We start from the raw sequence: 21,597 nt of genomic DNA on the forward strand, positions 1-21,597 counted from the left end.
GAGTCTTCTAGAGAGGATAGCTCCATGATTTCCACGTCTCATGCAAAGTCCTACCATTTGACTGACTCACTCTTTACCCAAAGACTGTACTTAACTTTGCTCCCCCTCTCTGAATCCAGCATCCAAGTTGCTTTCACACTGTCTGCTGCTCTGTTCTCTGTATTGAATTCATAGAAGCATGATGGCATTGTTGTTCTAGTTCAGTATCCAGAATTGTTTATTGGTGGGATTCCCTTTAGAGTCTATAGACTCCATGAAAGATGAGACTATATTCTCATTTCCCTCGGTTCCTATTATAGTGCCAAGAAGCATTTGTTTGACTCATGTAAGTGCTATCTTTGATATTGTCACTCATTGATCCAACTTGTATTTTTGATGCACTTTTATATGTCACTAATACAGAGCTAACAAAGGTTCTCTCATGTAGTTTTCTAGAACACAGTATGATATATATTATGCAGTAGGCATGCAGAGAATGCTGGGTGAATGTAATTCTGGGGCCTTTTCTATGCCTGCCTTGTTCCCAGATAAATAACACAGAGACCTTATTTTTATTAATAAGCTGCAGCACAAAGCTGGGCAGATTCTGAGCTATTCTGATCTGGCTGTGCTGACCTAGACTACTTCCCAGCCATATACCCATTACTTGCATCTGAGTCTCACTCTGGCTTGCTCTGGTCCATGTGTGTCCTTGTGACTGCTCTCTCATTGTGACCTCACTGTGAATCCTGCTGGTCCATCTCTTCCTCTTCCTGTCTCTCTTTTTGCTTGGGACCTCTGACTAGGATCAGAAGTCTTGCCCTATTCTCTTCTGCCCAACTGTAGGCTGACTCAGCTCTTGATTAACCAATCAGAGGTGAGGTGATATAAAAGAATTTTTACATGTGACTGAGACAGATGATGCTCCAGTTTTGACAGTGCTAACTTCTGGATTGCAACCAGACCTTAGGGCACAGCAATTAGCATCTGAATACATAGTGCACAAAACCAACCCCCAACAACCTAGGAAGACTATAAAAGGGTTCCTTTCTGAGGGGACTCTTGAGAGCTTCAGAGTAAACACTTATTTCTCACATTTTACAAATTCAAGTGATGAATGAATTCTCCCAGGAGCCTTCACACTTCTTCCTAAAAGCAGCCTGAGGCGACCTGTGAAAATGTTTCCTACCCTCTTGACCCAGAAAACTGTACAAAATCATGCAAATCAAGATTCAAATCTTTATGTTCATCTTAAGACCACTGAAACTGCCCAGGCCATTAAGAGTATTCATGTCCAAAAAGCCACCAAGCGTCTGAAAGATGTCACTTTAAAGAATCCATCCGGTTTGGTTTTTTGTTGTTGTTTTTGGTTTGGTTTGGTTTGGTTTGGTTTGGTTTGGTTTGGTTTGGTTTGGTTTTTACGAAAACAAAAAAAAGCCAGGCAGTAGTGTGCACCTTTAATCCCAACCCCTCTGCAGAGGCAAGTAGATTTTTCTGAGTTTAAGGCCAGCCTACTCTACAGAGTGAGTTCCAGGACAACCAAGGCTACACAGAGAAAAACCTGTCTCAAACAAAACAAAACAACAGCAACAAAAACCCAGCTATATATGCTGCTCTGACAATGTAATGGTGGAGTCTATAGGTGTGCCCATGCCAGACAGTAGGGCTGGACACAGGGTCAGTGGCCCCCAGGGACAGCTGAATGTTTGCGGCACGTGGTTGAGAATGGAGACAATGATGCTGAACTTAAGGCTTTAGATGTGGAGTCTCTAGTCAGTGAACATTCAAGTGACCCAAGCTCCTAAGATTGAACTTAGAGAGCTCATGGCTGAATCAACCTGTCATGAGCTCTGCCATAGTGAGATGGCAGAAAAGGAAGGAAATGTTCCAAAATCAAAAGAGGAGGGTACACAGAGAAAAAGATATCCCAGAAGAAATGAAAGAAACTAAAACTTACGGCATGGGAATAAGTTCAGCATGAAATGAAAAATTCAATTGGTTTTACATCTTACCAAATTGTCCTAAAGTTAATACAGAAAATGAAATGAAGAGGAAAAGAAACCAAGAGAAAGTAGGGAAAGAACACTTAACATTGCCTGATACAAAAATGCACCACAGAAGTGCACATGTCTCACATCTGTGCAACAGACTAGCAACTCAAAATACCAGAGACTAAGTGGAGGAGCTTAGGGATTTCTCTCTAGATTTATGGCGTGCATCAAGGTAAACTCTGAAAAGGTGATCAGCTTCGTTTACCTCAATCTTAGCAGACATGCCACAAAAAGAGGAGCAGGCTCTGCGTGTCTTGGGGTTAATTATGGCAATGCCTTTTAGTACTAGAGAAATGAAAATATTTTGTTCAACAGAATTATATTTGTAGTCTAATGATAAAAGGAAATTAAGATGGGTAATACATGTGTGCACATGATTGATGTGTAAGGAGAAATAAGTAATGATAATAGCAGTAGGCATATAGGATTCTCTGTGGCCTTTTGTGGTGTTACTATTGATTTATGATGAAAATATAATTTGAAAATATGAAATTCACCCTTTTGAAGTGTACAATTCAGATTTTTTAAGTATATTCATGAAATTATATGGACTTTACTACTTTCTAATTCCAGGACATTTCTTTCATTCCAAAAACCAATACTGTACAAAAACCAATACTGTACAAAAACCAATACTGTACCCATTATCCTCCCTCTCTCCCATGTTCCCCATCCCATCCCCTGGCATACCAGTCTACTTCCTGTCCTTATACATTGCCTATTCTTTTTTTTTTTGGTTTTTTCGAGACAGGGTTTCTCTGTGTAGTCCTGGCTATCCTGGAACTCACTCTGTAGACCAGGCTGGCCTCGAACTCAGAAATCCGCCTGCCTCTGCCTCCCAAGTGCTGGGATTAAAGGCCTGCGTCACCACCGCCCAGCTTACATTGCCTATTCTTGATGTTTCAAATATACAGGATATTATGTGCTCTTTTGAAACTGGCTTCTCTCTCTTAGCATAACATTTTTAAGGTTTAGTCTATATTCCTTCCTGTGAATGAAACATTCAGTTGTATATGTAGACCTCATTTTGTTTGTCTGTTTTCAGTTAACCGGTATTTGGGCTTATTGGCTTTTGTGAACATCTCTGTTTAAGTTCTTTTGTGAACATGTGCTTTCAGTTCCCTTGGGCACATATGTAGGAGTAGAATTGGTGGGTGATATGGCACTCTGTTTAACTTTGTGAGGAACTACCAGAGTTTTCCAAAGTAGCTGTACTATTTCTGAACCTATTTAAATATAATTTATGTAATAAGATGTGTATTTTTAAATTTAAAAGTCATTGGACTGTTGAGTTGTTTTTAATAGGCAATTAAGACAGAAGTCAGATTCTGAAAGATAAGGAATTTGGAAATAAGGAGCAGTTACAGTAAAGGAGAAGCAGCAACTTACGCTTCCTTTTTCCAAAGGACTATAGTTCAGTTCCCAGCACCCATGTTGGGCAGCTCACAACTGCCTATAGCTCTAGTTCCAGGAGCTCCACTCCTCTGACCTCCTCAGACACCTGCATTTGCATGCACATAGCCATACACATATAATTTAAAATTTAAAAAAAAGTTAAGATTAGTAACTTCTTAAAAAAAAAAGAAAAAAAGAAGAAGCATTTTTAAAAATTTCTTTTTCCCAGATAAGTGACAGTGAAGAAGGGTACATTAGACAGAACAGAGAAGATGCAGCTACAGAGAGGAGGGTACAGTGGACAGAACAGAGAAGATGCAGCTACAGAGAGGAGGGTACAGTGGACAGAACAGAGAAGATGCAGCTGCAGAGAGGAGGGCACAGTGGACAGAACGGAGAAGATGCAGCTGCAGAGAGGAGGGCACAGTGGACAGAACGGAAAAGATGCCCCTGCAGAGATGGCTCAGTAAAGTGCTTGCTGCGTAAGCCCGAGGACTCAAGTTTGGATTCCCAGAACCCATGTGACAAGCCAGACATGGGTGCATACACCTATAACCCCAGCACTGGGATGGAAAGACAGGCAGATTTCAGCTAGTCTAGCTAAACTGGAGAGCACCAGGTTCAGTGATTGCTTTGTCTCAAAAGAATATCGTTTAGAAAAAGTGATGGAAGAAAGCATCCCTAGCTCAGTCTTGGCTTCCACATTGCTGTCACAGGCAGTTGTACCTGGACACACATATACACATATGCTCAATAACAAGCAGTTAGATGTGGACAAAGAGAACTTGGTCACCAAACTAATTTTCATGTTTACTAGATAATTATTTGTGGTGGTTTGAATATGAATGGCCCCCATAGACTCATGTATGTGAAAGCTTGGCCCATAGGAAATGGCACTATTAGAAGATGTGGCCTTGTTGGAGGAAGTATGTCACTGGGGGCAGGCTTTAAAGTATAATTCTGCCTGGTGTGACACACTGACTTCCTCTGCTGCCGTTGAATCAAGATACAGAACTCTCAGCTCTTTCTCCAGCACCATGTCTGCCTGCATTTAGCCGTGTTCCACCATGGCAATGGTGGACTAAACCTCTGAAACTGTAGAAACTATAAGCCAGACCCAATTAAATGTTTTCCTTTATAAGACTTGCCATGGTCATGGCGTCTGTTCACAGCAATAGAAACACTAAGTAAAACATCATTTATACTTGCTGACCTTCAATACTCCATTTGTAAATGGTGTAAAGCATTGTTGGCAGCATTAAATGAGATGAAAGTACAGAAACACTGTTGGAATGGTACAGCGAAGCACAGCGAGAGTGACAGGACTGAGAAATTAGCTATGGAAGAAAGGGCTAGCATGATGCCTGGTAGTTTCCCATCTAACATTTGAGCTAGAAAGACTTCTTATATTTTTAATTATAAAAGAAAATATGTAATGACACCTAAAATATTTATCCTGTCCCTCTACAAAATCAGTTGGTCAAGCCTCTAGTAACAGTATAGGAGCCAGTAAGATTCCGAAGAGAAATCGATGAGGGTACATTGTACCCTGAGCATATGCAACATTACCTACCACGAGCATCCTGCACAGTGGGCCTTCCGTTAGACCTACATATGCAAATAGCATTGACTACACACAAATTCAGCTACATTTGGTGGGAGTCCTTTAAAAAAACTTACCATCCCAGCATTCAGGAGGCAGAGGCAGGTGGATATCTATGAGTTTGTAGCCAGCCTGGTCTACAGAGTGAGTTCCAGGGCTACACAGAGAAACCCTGTCTTGAAAAACCAAACAACAACAAAAATTAAATAAATAAATAATTTATCCATAATAGGCCTTGAATCTTTCTAGCTCATCTGTTTATCTGACATCATGTTGTAGAACTGCCTTCACTTTGCTTCGGTTTTTAAAATCTTGAATTTCAGTATTCCTCTTTCATGATGGTATGGATATAATGTTTGACAGTAACACTTTGCCCATATACTCATTAGAAATATATTCTTTTCCATAATGAAACATATCTGTTCCCATTTACTTTAAATTTCCTAAGTCTCTTTTTCTCCCTTTATAGACATAGAAATACTATATTTTCTTTGCATATATACTCTTATATATGATATAAAAGTAGAATCAGGGCAACTTTAGAAGATGAAGGGGTTTAGTGGGTAGAGGAGGGGAACAGGAGACACTGTCTTAAAACACAGAATATACTGGAATTCAAATGTTATCATGAGAGGTGTGGGGATGGCACAGTGGTGAGTACATGCTGTACAAGTGTGAGGACTGAGTTCAGATCTAAAGAACCCATGTAAAGCTGGACTTGGTAGGACATGTCTGTAATCAGTGTTCCTACAAGATGGGAAGCAGAGACAGGAGAATTCTCAAAAGACGGGCCAGGTAGCCTGTCTACACACTTGTAAGCAAGAGACTCTGCCTCAGGTACCCAGCACCCAAGATTGTCTTCTGACTTTCACACAGCACCATGGCATACCCATGCCTGCACTCACGCACACAAACACACAAGACACACAGATGTTTTTTTAAACATCATTATGAAAACTATCACTGTGTACAGTGAGTATATACTCATTTAAAAGGAAACACTTCACTTTCCTCTTGCCTCTGCTGTAAGAAAGACAGCAGATTACAGAACTCAAAGACATTAAGAGAATGCCACAAGCAACCCTACATGGTGAAATTTGACAACTTAAATGAAATGGCCCAGTTCTTCCCAGGTTGTGAACTACAAGAACACCATGAAGAAATGGCATGAGTAGACCTGGGGCTATTTGTAAAAACTGAATTTGTAGTTTCAGACCTGCCAAAAAAGGTGTCTCTAGGCCTAAATGACCTTATTAGCAAATTCTTCAGATTCTTTTTGTTTTCTTTTCTTTTTTTAATTTTTTATTGAATATTTTATGTACATTTCAGATGCCATCTCCTTTCCCCATTTTCCCCTCCCTAGAAAACCCCTATCCCATCCCCCTTCTCCTTTTTGCTTTGATACAATTTTTTTAATGTTAATCAAAGGCTTTATAAGTTTGGTAATGCTCAATAACAAGATGCCCATACAATCAGAAGTGTAACCCAATACTCAACCTAGATATATCAACTATCTTTAACTGGCAGAGACACTCAAACATCCTCCTCCATGTTCCCCCCCACCCCCACTACTCCTCTCTTTACTCCTTCTCTTCCTCTCCTTACTCCTCCCACCTTAGCTTCTCCTACATATCACCCTTCCTGTTAAAATAAAACTTTTCTCTCAAAATACAGTTAGAGCATAACTATACCAATTTGTGTCAGTAAGGTACAAGATAGACCTAATACCCAGTCCATCATTTTGTTGACTAGCCAGAACCTCTGTCATCTCTACTAACTGAGAGACTTAGTTCTGAACTGGGCTTTTTTCTTGGTTTTAGAATAAATGTCAGCTGAAAACCATCCTTTTCTCTCAAAGTAAATAGCCAGGATTGGCTATGAGACTATAAGTCTTCAACCCTGTCAGAAATCCAGAATTACTGAGTTAACTGAAATTATGGGAAGCACAAAGCATAGCTTCTAAAACTTTGCCAATATATAGAGACCGCTGAACCTGGACAGTCCCTATACTACAAAACACTGGAACATCTGATCTTCAGCCTTCTGGCCCAGGATCATCTGACAGACCTAGAGATGCAGAATTATTAAGGGCTGATTACTCTGTCTTGGCAGATATAATCAGTCAACTATTCCACAAGTGTGTCCTTTTCTGGACAGTAATTTGTCTGTAGATGACAAGAGGCAATTCTTGCCTAGTGGCTGTCTTACCACAACTGGAGTAACTCCAAAGATGCTCAATTTCTTCTTAGAATCCAAGACAGGAAGCTGTCAGGAACAGACATGTCTCTAATCAAAAGGAACATTAATACAGAAATGTTTGTAACGTCAGTTCTTTAGACTTCTGACGTTTTGAAAACCAACTATCCATGTAAGGCAATCTGGACTGTTTTCTGTTAACTCCTCTCAGCTATTTCTAAATAAAATATAGAAAACACCCTAACAATAAACTCAGAGCCATGAATTTGCTATAGACCCTTAACTCACAGGCTAACCATCTCAAATCAGTTAGAAAAGTTAAAGAAGGACTGGGTCTAAGCCTTGTATTCCTAAATGTGTTATATAGGCACAATGCCTATGAGAGTAACAATATTAATTTCACTTTTATATTAATAAGAAGCTCATACCAATGAAAACCTTAAATTTGAAATCAAAGTAAATTTTGTACCATTTAAAAATTATAACTTCATCTTAATAACAATTATACATATTTCTACCAATAGGTTATGGCTATGCAATAAATCCTAGCTAATCCTCCCTGTTCCAACAAAACCATTACTTTTCCCTAGAAAGACAGCCCAATATTAACCACCTCAGTCCCCAAACCCAGGGAATAGGAGCACCGACTCTTCATTAACTTTTTCAAGCTGATTATGGGCATTGAGATATTAGAAGAGGGGCTGTGGGAAGAGTAAATTGATAAGCCTCTGATGCTGTGTCTTCACTGCATCCAGCTGGAATTCTAGGACATCAGAGGTTCGAGCAGGTCTGCTCAGCTTGCTTGATGAGTAGATACACCGAGGCTGTGTATTCTGCAATATACAATTCTCAAAACAAATTTTAGTATCAAAATAATTTCTTGTTTGAATTCTGGAATCTAGTCTTCTGGCGGCTTGCCTCTGTCATGTCTAATCCATATAATTCTCAGAGTTTCTATGAGGGTGTGCTCCCGCCATCCTCCCATTCCTGCCTCCCTGCTCTCGAAATTCCCCAACACTAGGGAATCCGAACTTTCAGGCACCAAGGCCATCCACTTCCACTGATGTCTAATCCCTTACCCCATCCCCCCTCCTCCAATTACTATGAGGGTATGCTCCCACCATCCTTCCATTCCCACCTCCCTGCTTTCGAAATCCCCCAACACTAGGGAATCCAAACTTTCAGGCACCAAGACTGTCCACTTCCACTGATGCCTGGCAAGGCCACCCTCAACTACCTATACAGGTGGAGCCATGAGTTCCTCCCTTTGTGTTCTCGGGCTGGAGATTTTAGAATGGCTACTCCAGCTTGTTTCTTAGGACCATTTGCTTGAAAAATTGTTTTCTGGCCTTTTAATCTCTAAGGTAAAGTCTGTCTTTGTCACTGAGGTAGGTTTCCTGTATACAGCAAAATGCTGGGTCCTGTTTACATATCCAGTCAATTAGCCTATGTCTTTAATTGGGGAATTGAGTCCATTGATGTTAAGAGATATTAAGGAATAGTGATTGTGGCTTCCTGTTATTTTTGTTATTAGAGGTGGAGTTATCTTTGTGTGGCTATCTTCTTTTGGATTTGTTGGAAGAGGATTACTTTCTTGCTCTTTCTAGGGTATAATTTCCCTCCTTGTATTGGAGCTTCCCCGCTATTATCCTTTGTAATGCTGGGTTTGTGGAAAGATATTGTATAAATTTGGTTTTGTCATGGAATATCTTGGTTTCTCCATCTATGGTAATTGAGAGTTTTGCTGGGTATAGTAGCCTGGGCTGGCATTTATGTTTTCTTAGGGTCTGTATGACATCTGTTCAGCATCTTTTAGCTTTTATAGTATCTGGTGAGAAGTCTGATGTAATTCTGATAGGGCTGCCTTTATATGTTACTTGGCCTTTTTCCCTTACTGCATTTAATATTCTTTCTTTGTTTTGTGCACTTGGTGTTTTGATTATTATGTGACGGGAGATATTTCTTTTCTGGTCTAGTCTACTTGGCATTCTATAGGTTCTTGTATGTTTATAGTCATCTCATTCTTTTTTTATTGGATATTATATTTACATTTCAGATTTTATTCCCTTACCCCCATTCTCCCCACCACCCAGGAACCTCCTATCCCATTCCCCTCCTCATGTTTCTATGAGGATATACCCCCACCTACCCACCCACTCAGTGTTCAGCCTTCAGGAGACCAAGAATCTCCTCTCCCACCTATGCCCAACAAGGCCATCCTCCCCTACATGTACAGATGGAGTCATGGGTCCCTCCCTATGTGCTCCCAGGCTGGTAGTTTAGACCCTGGGGAGCTCTGGTTGGTAGGTATTGTTGCTCACCTCATGGGGCCACAAACCCTTTCTGCTCCTTCAGTCTTCTCTCTAACTTCTCCATTGGGAAACCCTTGATCAAATCAGTGGTTAGCTGTGAGCATCTGCCTCTGAATGTGGCAGACTGTGGCAGACCTCTAAGGAGACAGCTGTATCAGGCTCTTGTCAGCATGTACTTCCTGCCTTCCACATCAGTGTCTCCCTTTGGTAACTGTACATGGGGATCTCGTTCTTTAGATTAGGGAAGTTTTCTTCTACAATTATGTTGAAGATATTTATTGGCCCTTTAAGTTGGGAATCTTCACTCTCATCTATACCTATTATCCTTAGGTTTGGTCTTCTCATTGTGTCCTGGATTTCCTGGATGTTTTATGAAAAGAATTTTTTGCATTTTGCGTTTTCTTTGACAGTTGTGTCAGTATTTTCTATGGTATCTTCTGCACCTGAGATTCTCTCTTCTATGTCTTGTATTCTGTTGGTGATGCTTGCATCTATGACTCCTGATTTCTTTCCTAGGTTTTATATCTTGAGGGTAGTCTCCCTTTGTGATTTCTTGATTGTTTCTACTTCCATTTTTATGTCCTGGATGGTTTTGTTCAATTCCTTCACCTGTTTGGTTGCGTTCTCTTGTAATTCTTTAAGGGATTTCTGTGTTCCCTCTTTAAGGGCTTCTACCTGTTTACCTGTGTCCTCCTCAAATTCTTTGAGAGTATTATTTATGTCCTCCTTAAAGTCCTCTATCATCATCATTAGAAGTGATTTTAAATCTGAATCTTGCTTTCCTAGTGATATGGGGAATTCAGGACTTTCTTGTGTTGGAGAACTAGGTTCTAATGATGCCAAGTACCCTGGGTTGCTGATGCTTATGTTCTTATGCTTGCCTTTCGCCATCTGGATCTCCTTAGTGCTACCTGTCCTGTCTCTGGCTGGAGCCTGTCTTTCCTATTATCTTGGTTGTGTCAGAACTGTGTGGTGTGGGTGTTACTACTGGGGTTAGAGCTGGGGCCCAAGATCTACTCAGTGCTCAGGCGCAGACAGGAAGGAACCAGTGCTCTGGGCCAAGAGTGACTTCCTGGATCCTAGTGGGTCCCAGTTACTCCCTGTTTGGGGCCGGTGTTGCTTTCTCCTTACCTAAGATACTGCCCAGGTTAGAGCTCCTTGGAGGGCCCCTTCCTCTGGGTTCTGTGAGATTGGGGGCAGAGCTGCCACCCAGGATCTGCTCAGTGCTTGAGCCCAGACCGGAAGGCCCCAGATTCTTAAGGGAAGAAAAAAAAAATACCATCAATCTTACTGTCTGTTCCAGAAAAATCAAAGAGGAAAAATCACTATTCTGAGACATGTAACACTTTGATACCAAAACCAGAGGTGGAAAATAGAAGAACAGTATTTCTTATGAACCTAGACTTCAAAATCCCCAGGAAAATACCAGTAAACTGGGACCAGCACTGTACAGGAAGTTTATACTATTCCCAAGAGTTTACTCCAGGAATGCAAAGCTGTTTCAGGGTTTACAAAGTAACCAGTGCAATAAGACATCAGTCTTGGTGTTCTAGTCAGTAAAAAGCATAAACACTTACAGCACCACAGTAAATCTCCAAAGAATCTACAAAGCTTACATACTAGACCATGGCCTTTGTTTAGAAAGAGTCTAGAAAACCATCATGAATAGATGGTAGCAGTTCACAGTGAGGAGGGCAGTAACTGCAAAAGGATTACATGAGTTCTTTGGGATGACGGAACTGTTCTCTTTCATGATTGTGGTGATTACATGTATGTTTTACTATAGGAAATTAAAATAATAATAGCACCAGATATAGCAACAGAGAGTAGTTATCACCTTGCCTTACATTGGGGTATGCTATGTAACTGGATGCATGTCCTGACCAAGTCACTGGTCTATTCCAGCTCATTTTTGCCACGTGAGAATGAGGACTCAGCATTGCTAGATCGTATAATTTTTTAAGAAAAGCCAGAGATACCAATTTTTGTAAAAAAAAGAAAAAGAAAAAAAAAAAAGAAATGTAATTTTCAAAGCATTGCTTAATCATTTCTAAATGCTATTTTGCCCAGCATAATTCTGGAAATTGGACATTAGATACCACAGATATAAGTAGAAAACTGTAGGCAACTTAGTACCAAAGAGGCCCTGAGTCATTGCTAGAAGGCAGATGAGCACCCTTAACATTGCTCTGTGGTGCATGAGAGACGCAGATGATGCATTTATGATATATGTGGATGGTGTGGGCTTCAGAAGAGGGTGATATATTTAGATGGTAGAGTGTGTTAGTTCCCTTATCCTGACAGATGAAAATTGTTTGCATTGGAGAAAACTTTGGGAACATAATGACATTTTAAGGGAGGAATCTTTGGTTTAAAAAGTAAAATTGTTTGCATAACATGGAAAATCTGGTTGGGAATATAGCATGTGCTTAGCGTGCATAAAGACACAGATTCAGCTCCCAGCATGAGAGCCAGGCAGACAAAGGCAGACACTGACTCATTAATGACACTGGCAGAGAGATGAACAGAGTGAACATAAACGGGGAGGGGCTCGGTGAGATGGGCAGAGTGGGGATAGAGATGAATGCAGGGATGTGTGAGAAACAGAGAAGCAGGGGGCTTGGGAGTCAAGCCCAGGGGTAACCAGTTGACTGCTGCTTCATCTTTCTAAGGTGTCCAGAGTTAGATGGTTTTCCTTAGTCTGTAATGTTTTATTTACCTCAGCTTCATCTGGCTTCCTTATGGCTGGTACTTTGAGCTGAGTCACGTGTTATGCTCCAGGAAGCTATTCCTCACCTCTTCCCTAAGTGCAGCTGTCTTCCTAGTTTTTCCACATCACCTAGTATACTTTCTTACCTGAGCAGTAACATTTGGGTTTTAGATTATTTAAATTTCCACTGTAAGGTCCATAATCTTCTGGACAGTATTTTAGTCATCAATCTGTCCCAATAAGTTAGCATAGAGCTGGTATCAATGAATATTGACAGATGAGTTGGGCCAGCCCTAAGTTTGATGCTGAGGAAAATTCAAGTTTTTTCTCAGATCCTTTGTCTGCTATCCAGTGTTACAGCAGGCTTATGAGTTGGTTGATAGTAAGTCTCCTTAGGGAACAGCAAACCCCACTGGCCTATCTACAAGTTCAAGTTAGGGGCAGGGATACTTTTACTCCCCGTGCCTCCCGTGCTTCTACAATGCAGTAGTGTCTTTAGCAAGTGATAAACGGAAAGGGAACCCCCTGACATTCACATTTGGACAGCCAGGATTGTGGGGGTGCAGCCCCCATGGCCACAGCCACAGTGTTCATCACACTGCATTCCTGGGTCTTGTCTTTGTAGTAAAGTTTTGATGAATGTATCTGAAGGATTTTATATGTCTTGGCTCAAGGCCAGTGTTCTCAGTACGATGTAGGTTTGATTTTCCGAGTATATGTGTTGACAGTTTCTCTACACAAAATGTTTATTAACCTTTTCAGAGATATCTACAAACTATTTTTTTCTTTTTTGTGTTGGGTCATTCATTATTTAATTATCTGTGGCTCCTTCAATCATTTTTCCTGTTTCTGTCCTGAAAATTAAACTTCAGTTCTGTTATTTTTTTACCTCTGAGGTATATTCTTTAATTTTATTTCACTTACCTGTTGTTTTTCTCAGTTGGCTTTTCAGAGGATTGAAGACCTTTTTTTAGATTTTTAAGAGAAAGAGATAGGGAGTGTGTGCGCGTGCATGCAGTACGTGCAGTACGTGCAGTGCGTGCGTGCGTGCGTGCGTGTGCGTGTTTGTTCACATATCACAGTATGTATGTGAAGATCAGAAGACAGCTACTGAGAGCCATTGAGCAGTTCTCGTCTTCTACCTTAACATAGGTGTCGGGGATTGAACTCTGGTCTCCAGGCCCGCTCAGCCAGTGCCTTTACTACTGAGCCATCTTACTGGTGCTAAAGAACGTTTTAATAGTGTACTTGAAATCACAGGAATGGAGTTCTAAGGGAGCTTTGTCTTTTCTTTTGAAACCAGGTCTTACTGCATTGCCCCCAAGTCCTAGGCTCTAAAGATCTTCCTGCGTTGCCAAGCCCCCAACCCCCAAAGCTGGACCACAAGCAAGAGCTCATCTAAGTTTCAGCAGAAACTTAGCTTCTCCTCTTAGTGTTTTCCATCTTTACTTCCAGCAGGACAGTAGGGACTTTTTTTGTGCCAAGCAACAAACAGTAAGAATACAAATAAACACCATGTCATTTCTTTATCAGAACCTCAGATATGTTGGACATCAATGCCATACCCATGGCACTGTGCTAATCAGTCTGTAGAAAACTAGAGCATATGGTTCATGCCTTCAAAGGATGCATAATCTGTCAGTGCGATAAGTAAAAGTTGCAAATAAGCCGCTACCCCTTGCATGCTGGCATTACTAGGTGTATACCACCACATACGGCCTCTGCTCTGCCCCCCCCCCCTTATTCTTATAGTTAAGATAACATAAATTCTTGGCAGAGTAGTGTCATCCCTAAAGTATGTCTGAATGAGGAACTCAGCGCTTTGCTGGCCAATAGGAAAGCATTCAGTAAATAGTGGTTGTATTAATGGGTAGATAGACAGTAAGGAGAAACAGGAGGAAGGCAGTGACCTCCACATCTTTGCCCATACATGAAGAATCAAGGCTGGAGTAAACAAAGGCACACAGCAGTGAATAGAGAGTGCTCAGACTAGAGGCAATTGGTCTGTCTCAGTCAGAGGGATAGAGGAGTCCTGGGAGCCTAGTAAGAAAGGAATTTGAGGTAGGCAGAAAGCAGGACCTAGTCTTGTGAGGAATTCTGTCAGGCAGGGAAATCCTACAATTAGTTACTAGAGGCTGAAGAGAATTTGTTCTGCTTCATTCTCTTTCAGGTCTCACTTGCCCTGGAGCCTCTGTCAGAAACTTATGACAGCTACAAACCTCTTCCTGCCACTGAAATAACAAAAAATGTGCTTTTATCTGAGCAAGAACTCAGAGAGAATACTGAATCCAGCAACAGCCAGTCTGTGATTCCGTCAAGGTCTTGTAGAGTACCTGCCACCAAAATTGATGGGGAAGCATTAGCAGGCAACAACAGCAGGTCCACCACACCAAGGTAGTGATGGCATCTCCAAGTCTCACTGTTCCCATTCTGTGTCATCTGTGATAGACTGAAAAACTGAAGACAGTCACTCTCTCCGCAGATAGCTCTTAAGTTCCCACTGCCAGCCTGGCTGGATACCAGGGATGGGCACAGAGTGAACAAGACACAGCTCCTGGGACTCAGGGAGATGCAGCTTAGCATGCCCCAATTACAGCAGTCACAAAACCACCGTTTTTAAGGACTGTTCACAGTCTAGTAGTGAAACCAATGTACACATGTTTGCCAATGCTGTCTGTAAGGGGAAAGAGGGAAAGAGAATTATTTTGAGAAGCAAAATGAAGTATGAGAAAGATATTGCCGGGCAGTGGTAGCGCACGCCTTTAATCCCAGTACTTGGGAGGCAGAGGCAGGCGGATTTCTGAGTTCAAGGCCAGCCTGGTCTACAGAGTGAGTTTCAGGACAGCCAGGGCTACACAGAGAAACCCTGTCTCGAAAAACCAAAAAAAAAAAAAAAAAAAAAAAAAGGAGAAAGATATTTATCTTAAGTAATTTCTTATGAAGCATTTGCAGTATCGGAGTCTGTGTAGACACACACATACACACTCTCTTTCTCTGTGTGCTAATCTCTATTTTGTGTCACCTAAGGGACAACCCACAACTGTGGTCAAGTTTTTTTTTTTAATTAAGATTAAAAGCAGATATAAAAAGTCACACTGCTGAAGAAGCCACCTGTTCCAAGGCCCCAGCTTCAGTGCCCTCACTGATCCCCCAAACTCTGAGGAGGTGGAGTATTCCCAAGACGGGGTATAAGCTGCTGGCATTGTTTCTTTCTAACAGGGGAAAGGACCACTTGTACTTTGCAGAGAACTCTGATGCAGTAAAGAGTTCTTTGTGTGGACTACAGCATCACCTTAATCAAGGGACGAATGTAGAGACTGTAACTCTCAGAGGCAAATCCCCACAGAAGCAGCTGTCCCTCCTGAACAGTTCTGAGTTTCAGCCACAAATTAGTACAGTTGCCAAGAGTCAAAGTGACTCATGCATCCTGTCTTCAAACAACCCCCCTACAAAGGACCTTCTTTCAGGTATGTGTTTGTTACCTAAGACTATGCTGCATTTATTGGGTTTGCTCTGCTTGTTCACTAGGCCACAAAGGGAAGCAAGACTTCCCTGTGAACTAAATAGCCAAATAAAAGTGTGAGACTGGGTGTTGTCCAGGGACCCATGTAAAGGCAGCTCTACTGAACTGCTAAGTGATTACTGCTTAGATATTTTTACTTTAAATTAGTAAGTGGCAATGGTGCGTGTTTGTGGACTACAGTATGACATTTTAGGATGTGTATACAGTAGGTAGTGATCATATCACCTGACATGAATCATCTCAGGCATTTATAATCTGTGTTAGGAATGTTTCAAATGTCCTTTATGGTGCTAGTAAGATGGCTCAGCTTCTTCCGCCAAGCCCTGTTGACCTGAGTTTAATCCCCATGACCTACATGGTGAAAGAGAGACTTGACTCTCACAAGATGTTCTCTGACCTCCACACATATTCAGGTGGCATGCTCCTCCTGCCCCACTGCAGGCACACATGCCCCTCCTGCCCCACTGCAGGCACACATGCCCCTCCTGCCCCACTGCAGGCACACATGCCCCTCCTGCCCCACTGCAGGCACACATGCAGAAACCAAGCAAACAGTGTTGTTAAGTGAACATCCTGAAGGAATTGCCAGACTAATGGGAGAACAGATGCAGAGGCCACTGCAGAGTCGCCCCTAGGAGGAAAAGTACTAGATATTGAAACCTGTCCTGCTGGACTTCAGATGTTTGCATTTTCTGTTTTTACTGCCTTCAGCTCTGTTAGAACAAGGCAATAAGCTGCGGAATGCCATGTTGATTTCTGCAATGAACTCCAGCCCAGATACTAGTATGCTGCTGGACAAAGTTTCTCCTCTTATGGCAGAAGATGTTTCCAAATCATCAGCTCTGTAAGTTAGGGACATGCACAAGCCCCTGCAGCTCACTTCCTGAGCTATTGACGTAATCTTCTTTTTTGTTGTTCTGAGTGGGATAATCTCGGGAATGTTCAGCAAATAATTCTTAATGTGCTGAGCCTACAGTAGAAGGCTAACCTAACTTTGGTGTTTGCTAAATACATAAATAGATAAATTCTTCGTTCTCTAAACCGAATACCTGTATATAAAATGAAGAATTTTTTCCCCTCCCTTCATAAATGAAATAGGATTCTGATGTTGGGAAGAACTTTGCAAAGTATAAAGTTTTATATACAATTAAGGCAGATGAGTCTAAAAATGCTAAATTTTCTAAGTCAGACGAGTGTCTTCTATTCTTTCTTAGCTTGGTTAGGATTTAAATTTTTGCTATCTGTTAGCCATTTCTGACAGTATTTTCCCACACCTTGGAACTAGGAACTCATCTGAGAATCAATTTAAAGGCCACAATGCAGACCACCTCCTCCCCTTGGCTGACACCAGAGCTATACAGCTGCTGTTGGGCAGGTGAGTATCCTCTCTAGCTTTCTGTTATTAAAACGTCTTCCAGGTCATTGAGTACACTGTTAGCAACACTTCCTTGGCCTCGCTCCTTTCCGAGTCCTTAAACTAGGACTGTTTGCCCGTTAAATTAAAAGCCAGTGGGTAGCAGCCTTTTCTTTGGGCTAAACCAGTGGATAGCCTATTTTGGGGGCTTTGCTTACAAAATAGCCCCCAATCCAGCTTTCTGTTCTTGTCTCCTGCTCTTCTCATCCATGTTAATGTGGTGTGATAAGGAGAGCATGGATTTTAATTAGAGTCAAGTTGAAATGTGATGTTTGTTACTTAGCATCGAGGCCTTAGGCAGTTATATCAGCTACAGAAGCACTGAAAGAACTTGCAGACTTTGCAAAACTGCAGTGAAGATAAATGATGTAATATAAAGGAGTTAGCACAGTGTTAGCACATGGCAGTTTGATTGTTGGCAGCTATTGTTGTAACGATTGTTAACATGTGCACTGAAACCAGAGTCATCATGTATTGTCTCTTGGATAGCTACTATAAAGATTACTGTCTTGGAGAGATAAGCAATGTGTTATACATATACAAGAAACATGTGATTAAGAATGCACACTTGAACCGGGCAGTGGTGGTGCACGCCTTTAATCCCAGCACTTGGGAAGCAGAGGCAGGCGGATTTCTGAGTTCGAGGCTAGTCTGGTCTTCAGAATGAGTTCCAGGACAGCCAGGGCTATACAGAGAAACCCTGTCTCAAAAAAAGGAAAAAAAAAAAAAAAAGAATGCACACTTGCCAAGAGGTGATAGTGCATGCCTTTAATTCCAGCACTTGGGAGGCAGAGGCAGGCAGATCTCTTGAGTTCGAGGCCAGCCCGGTCTATAAAGCGAGTTCTAGGACAGCCAGGACTACACAGAGAAACCCTGTTGGGGAGAGGGGATGTACATGTTTGTTTTTGGTTTAGTTTTAAGGTGTTTGTCTTTTGTTTTTTAGACATGGTTTCTCTGTGTATCCTTGGCTGTTTAGAAAAAGACAGAGTAAAGCACAACCCTGTGATTGTTCTCCTATGTGTCATAATGACAAATATAAGTCCCCTTGGATGTAAGACAATGGTTTGAAGATGGCTCACATTTGAGCCTAAAAGTCTGTAAACCCAACTTCCTGTGGGACATTCCAATAGAGTTGTTGAGTAAACACCAGGACAACAGAGCTGATGCTCAGGAAAGAGGATAGTAATAGAGAATCTGTCCACTCCACAGTAGCACCTGGAAGCTGGAGGGTGTGTAAGGTCCCCCAGGGAATGCACAGCAGAGTGATGGTAAGATCGACCATACTCCATGTCCACTTACTGTTAAACAGTAAGTAGTACAGTGGCTGTCAAAGACTAGAAGAGGCCAGAAATCAAAGAACTGGAAAGGAGGCGAGAGCAGTGAAAGTGTCAGTAAAAATGTCTGAGGTTAGAAGGCAGAGGACGAGGGGACCTGAGCACCCATGCTGAGGAGACTTACAGGAGACAGAGCCGTCTCCTGCACTACCATGACATGTTGTCTGAGTCCAGTGGGTTAATTCTTGTACACATCATAGAATAATCTGTTGGTACTGTTGACTATTGTTGTAGTTGTGCTGCTGAAAACTGGATAGACACTATCTGCAGACGCCTAGAGTCATAGTGTCCAGCCCAGCTGAGGTAGAGGTGAGCAGCACACTGCAGGAAAGAAAAGTGAGACCCATCCCTTAGCCTCAAGCCCCCTTTTTCTTCTTGACGCCTAAGCACACTGACAGCCACGTTACTCCCTAGGCAGGAAATTGTTCTGGTCAAGATAAAGGAGGAGATACCTCAGACTGAAATTTACCCAACAAAATGATCCAGCTCTGCCCAGTTGTTTTCTAATTAAGCCACCAGTTACCAAGGTCCTCCTGACTTCCTGCTTATGTATTGAGCTTAGTCAGCATGCAGGGCCTGGATTTGAAGACATGAGAGATGCCTCCAACATCTACACAGAAAACAAGAAAAAAATCCCAGAAAATTTAGCAAAAAGAATGAAATTAGAAAATATCAAGTTTAAAATTGGAAACATTTTCAAAAGATATAATGTCTAGATAACTGAAATTCCAGGAATATATGTTAAGAAAAATAAAGGAGTCATGCTGAGAGTGGGCTTGTCTTATGGCTAAGAAACGCAGGCAAAATTCAATATTGTAATAAATCATAAACAGGTAAGTTAAATCAAAGAAATAATTGCAAAAATGTAAAACAAAATATGAAGGACTACATACTGAACAGTAGAGATCTCTAAATTTGTGTGCAGAATAGATGGCATAGCAAACAGCTGTGTGGGCAGCATAGACCTTAGTAAAGATGGCCTGGAGAGAGATAGGCAGCATAGACCCTCAGTCCTTAGTAAAGATGGGCAGGAGACCTCTTTGGTCTAAGCTGTTAAAAGCACTTGCTACTGTTGCAACCTGGGTTGCTCCCCAGCATCCACATGGTAGGTCATAACCCACTATAAGGCAGGTTCCAGAAGATAGGATTCCCTCTTCTGACCTCCCCAGACATACACTACATGCAAACACAAACATGCAGACAAACACTTATAGACATAAAATAAAAAATTTATAATTTTTTTAAAAAGCTGTTACATAGAAAAAATACCAAGAATACTTTGAAAAAACGGGCAGTTGTAAAGTTCCAAGAGGCTAGTGGGACAGCTCAGCAGATAAAGGCTCTTGTCAAGCCTGACAGCCTGAGTGAGCTCCATCCCTGGAGTCATGTGGTAGGAGAGAACCCACTCCTACAGGTGCCTGCAAATGCATGTACATGCTGTCTCACACACACACACACACACACACACACACACACACACACACACACGGGCCTCTAAAAACAAAAGTAAAAAATGTTTGAATATACAAACATAGTCTCATTTGAAAGTGATGATTGTGCACATTTCTTTAGAAATTAAAGAAAACCAATGGTAGGTTAAAAAAGAAGCTAAGGAATAGTAAGTATAAATCAGGTCGGCACACAGTATTTAATATTACTGCTTTATTATTAATAAATGTTAATTGAAATATTAAGTTCAATACTATTAAGTATTATTACAGTAAGAAAGAAAAATTTAAAAATATTCCTTAAAATATGAGTTTATAGTTATGTATATACTTACCTCCTTAGTTTATAAACTCCTTGTAATATTCATTTTTATATTCAATATAAAACAAACCATGTCATAATAATTCCAGAGTACATGTGTTTGCTTAATTGAAGAAGGTGTTTTTGTAAATTAGCCATTTTTTGACAAAAACATTCACTTTACAAAATGATAGGTGCCATCTTTTTCTGTCTGTCAGAGCACAGACATCACAGAAGCACAGCTGGACCTAGGTTAGCCATCTCTATGGCAACCATAGCACATAATGGCCAACAGCTGCTTGCTGAATGAAAGCACAGTGCGTGTCAGTAGTGGGCTTTGAGCACTAGTTGACGTCATCCCAGGAGAGGAAATAGAATTGGAAAATGTCACCCAGTAGTCAGTTTAGAGTGTATCCTTAGCATAGGTTCTTTCACATTTAGAATGTTAGGAAGCTTTACCAGGGAGAGAGAGTAGATCTGTTGAACCTGTTAAGTCCTTTGGCTTTGTTTTTCCTGTCTCCAGTACTGAATTATCCCAAGGTCATCTCTGGAATGGATTAGGCTCTCCTCCAGATTCCCCATCTCCTGGGAGTGATGTGTATTGCAGCAGTGACCTGAACGATCCTCAGTATGACCAGAGTCTCCTGGAGAAGTTGTTTTACACAGTGCCTGTAAGTCATTGAATCTGAAGCTCTACAAATGGAGAACACAGCATTTAGTAGCCAGTCCTAATACTGTATAACTTACTTATTAGTAATTACAGCTGAGGAAGAAAGTATTATCATTTTATGGTAAAGAGATGGGCCTAGAGGGCACAAGTCTTTTGTCCCAAAGATATGTAGCAAGTGTCAGAGCCAGAATCAGATAGAGTCAGCATCCAGAGCCTGTGTTCCAGTGCGTCCCAGGCTTCCTCAGAGCACTTGTAAGAAACAGCTAGTACAGGAATGCCTTGCAACCCACTTGGTATCTATACAGAGGAGTCCAGAACATTTCTTCTCACAGGTGACAAAACCCTCTGTTGGCTTTTAAGATAGGGAATTCTTATCGGGCAGTTCTGCTTTATTCCAACCTTTTTTTTTCCTGTCAAGTCACATGATCTGTTACTGGTTTACCATCTTCTAGATGCTGTACCTAATGAGACTAATCGCTTTCACACAAGTAGTCCTTAAGATTTCTGTCATGTTCCCCGTACAAGTCCAGTTTCTGTTATTATAATAGAATACCTGAAGTAGGCTAACTTATAAAAAGAGAGGTTTGTGCAGCTCAGTGTAAACTCTGCTAAGGACCACATTGTCTGTACCATCTCATGGCATATATGAGAGAGGGATTAC

At 41.3% G+C, this 21,597-nt stretch overlaps 1 protein-coding gene across 2 annotated transcripts in view; it reads left to right on the top strand.

Annotated features, from left to right (window-relative positions):
* Positions 1 to 21,597, top strand: part of C2cd3 (C2 domain containing 3 centriole elongation regulator) — a 94,533-nt gene that overhangs the window by 5,016 nt on the left and 67,920 nt on the right. For both annotated transcript variants that reach the window (XM_034498349.2, XM_076938795.1), the window contains exons 4-8: positions 14,417 to 14,640; positions 15,466 to 15,713; positions 16,481 to 16,613; positions 17,055 to 17,144; positions 20,790 to 20,937. In XM_034498349.2, coding sequence (XP_034354240.1) covers positions 14,417 to 14,640; positions 15,466 to 15,713; positions 16,481 to 16,613; positions 17,055 to 17,144; positions 20,790 to 20,937 — 843 coding nt within the window. The remainder of the gene's footprint in view (positions 1 to 14,416; positions 14,641 to 15,465; positions 15,714 to 16,480; positions 16,614 to 17,054; positions 17,145 to 20,789; positions 20,938 to 21,597) is intronic.

Source organism: Arvicanthis niloticus, chromosome 1 (assembly GCF_011762505.2).
Source record: "Arvicanthis niloticus isolate mArvNil1 chromosome 1, mArvNil1.pat.X, whole genome shotgun sequence".
Taxonomy (NCBI): Eukaryota; Metazoa; Chordata; class Mammalia; order Rodentia; family Muridae; genus Arvicanthis; species Arvicanthis niloticus.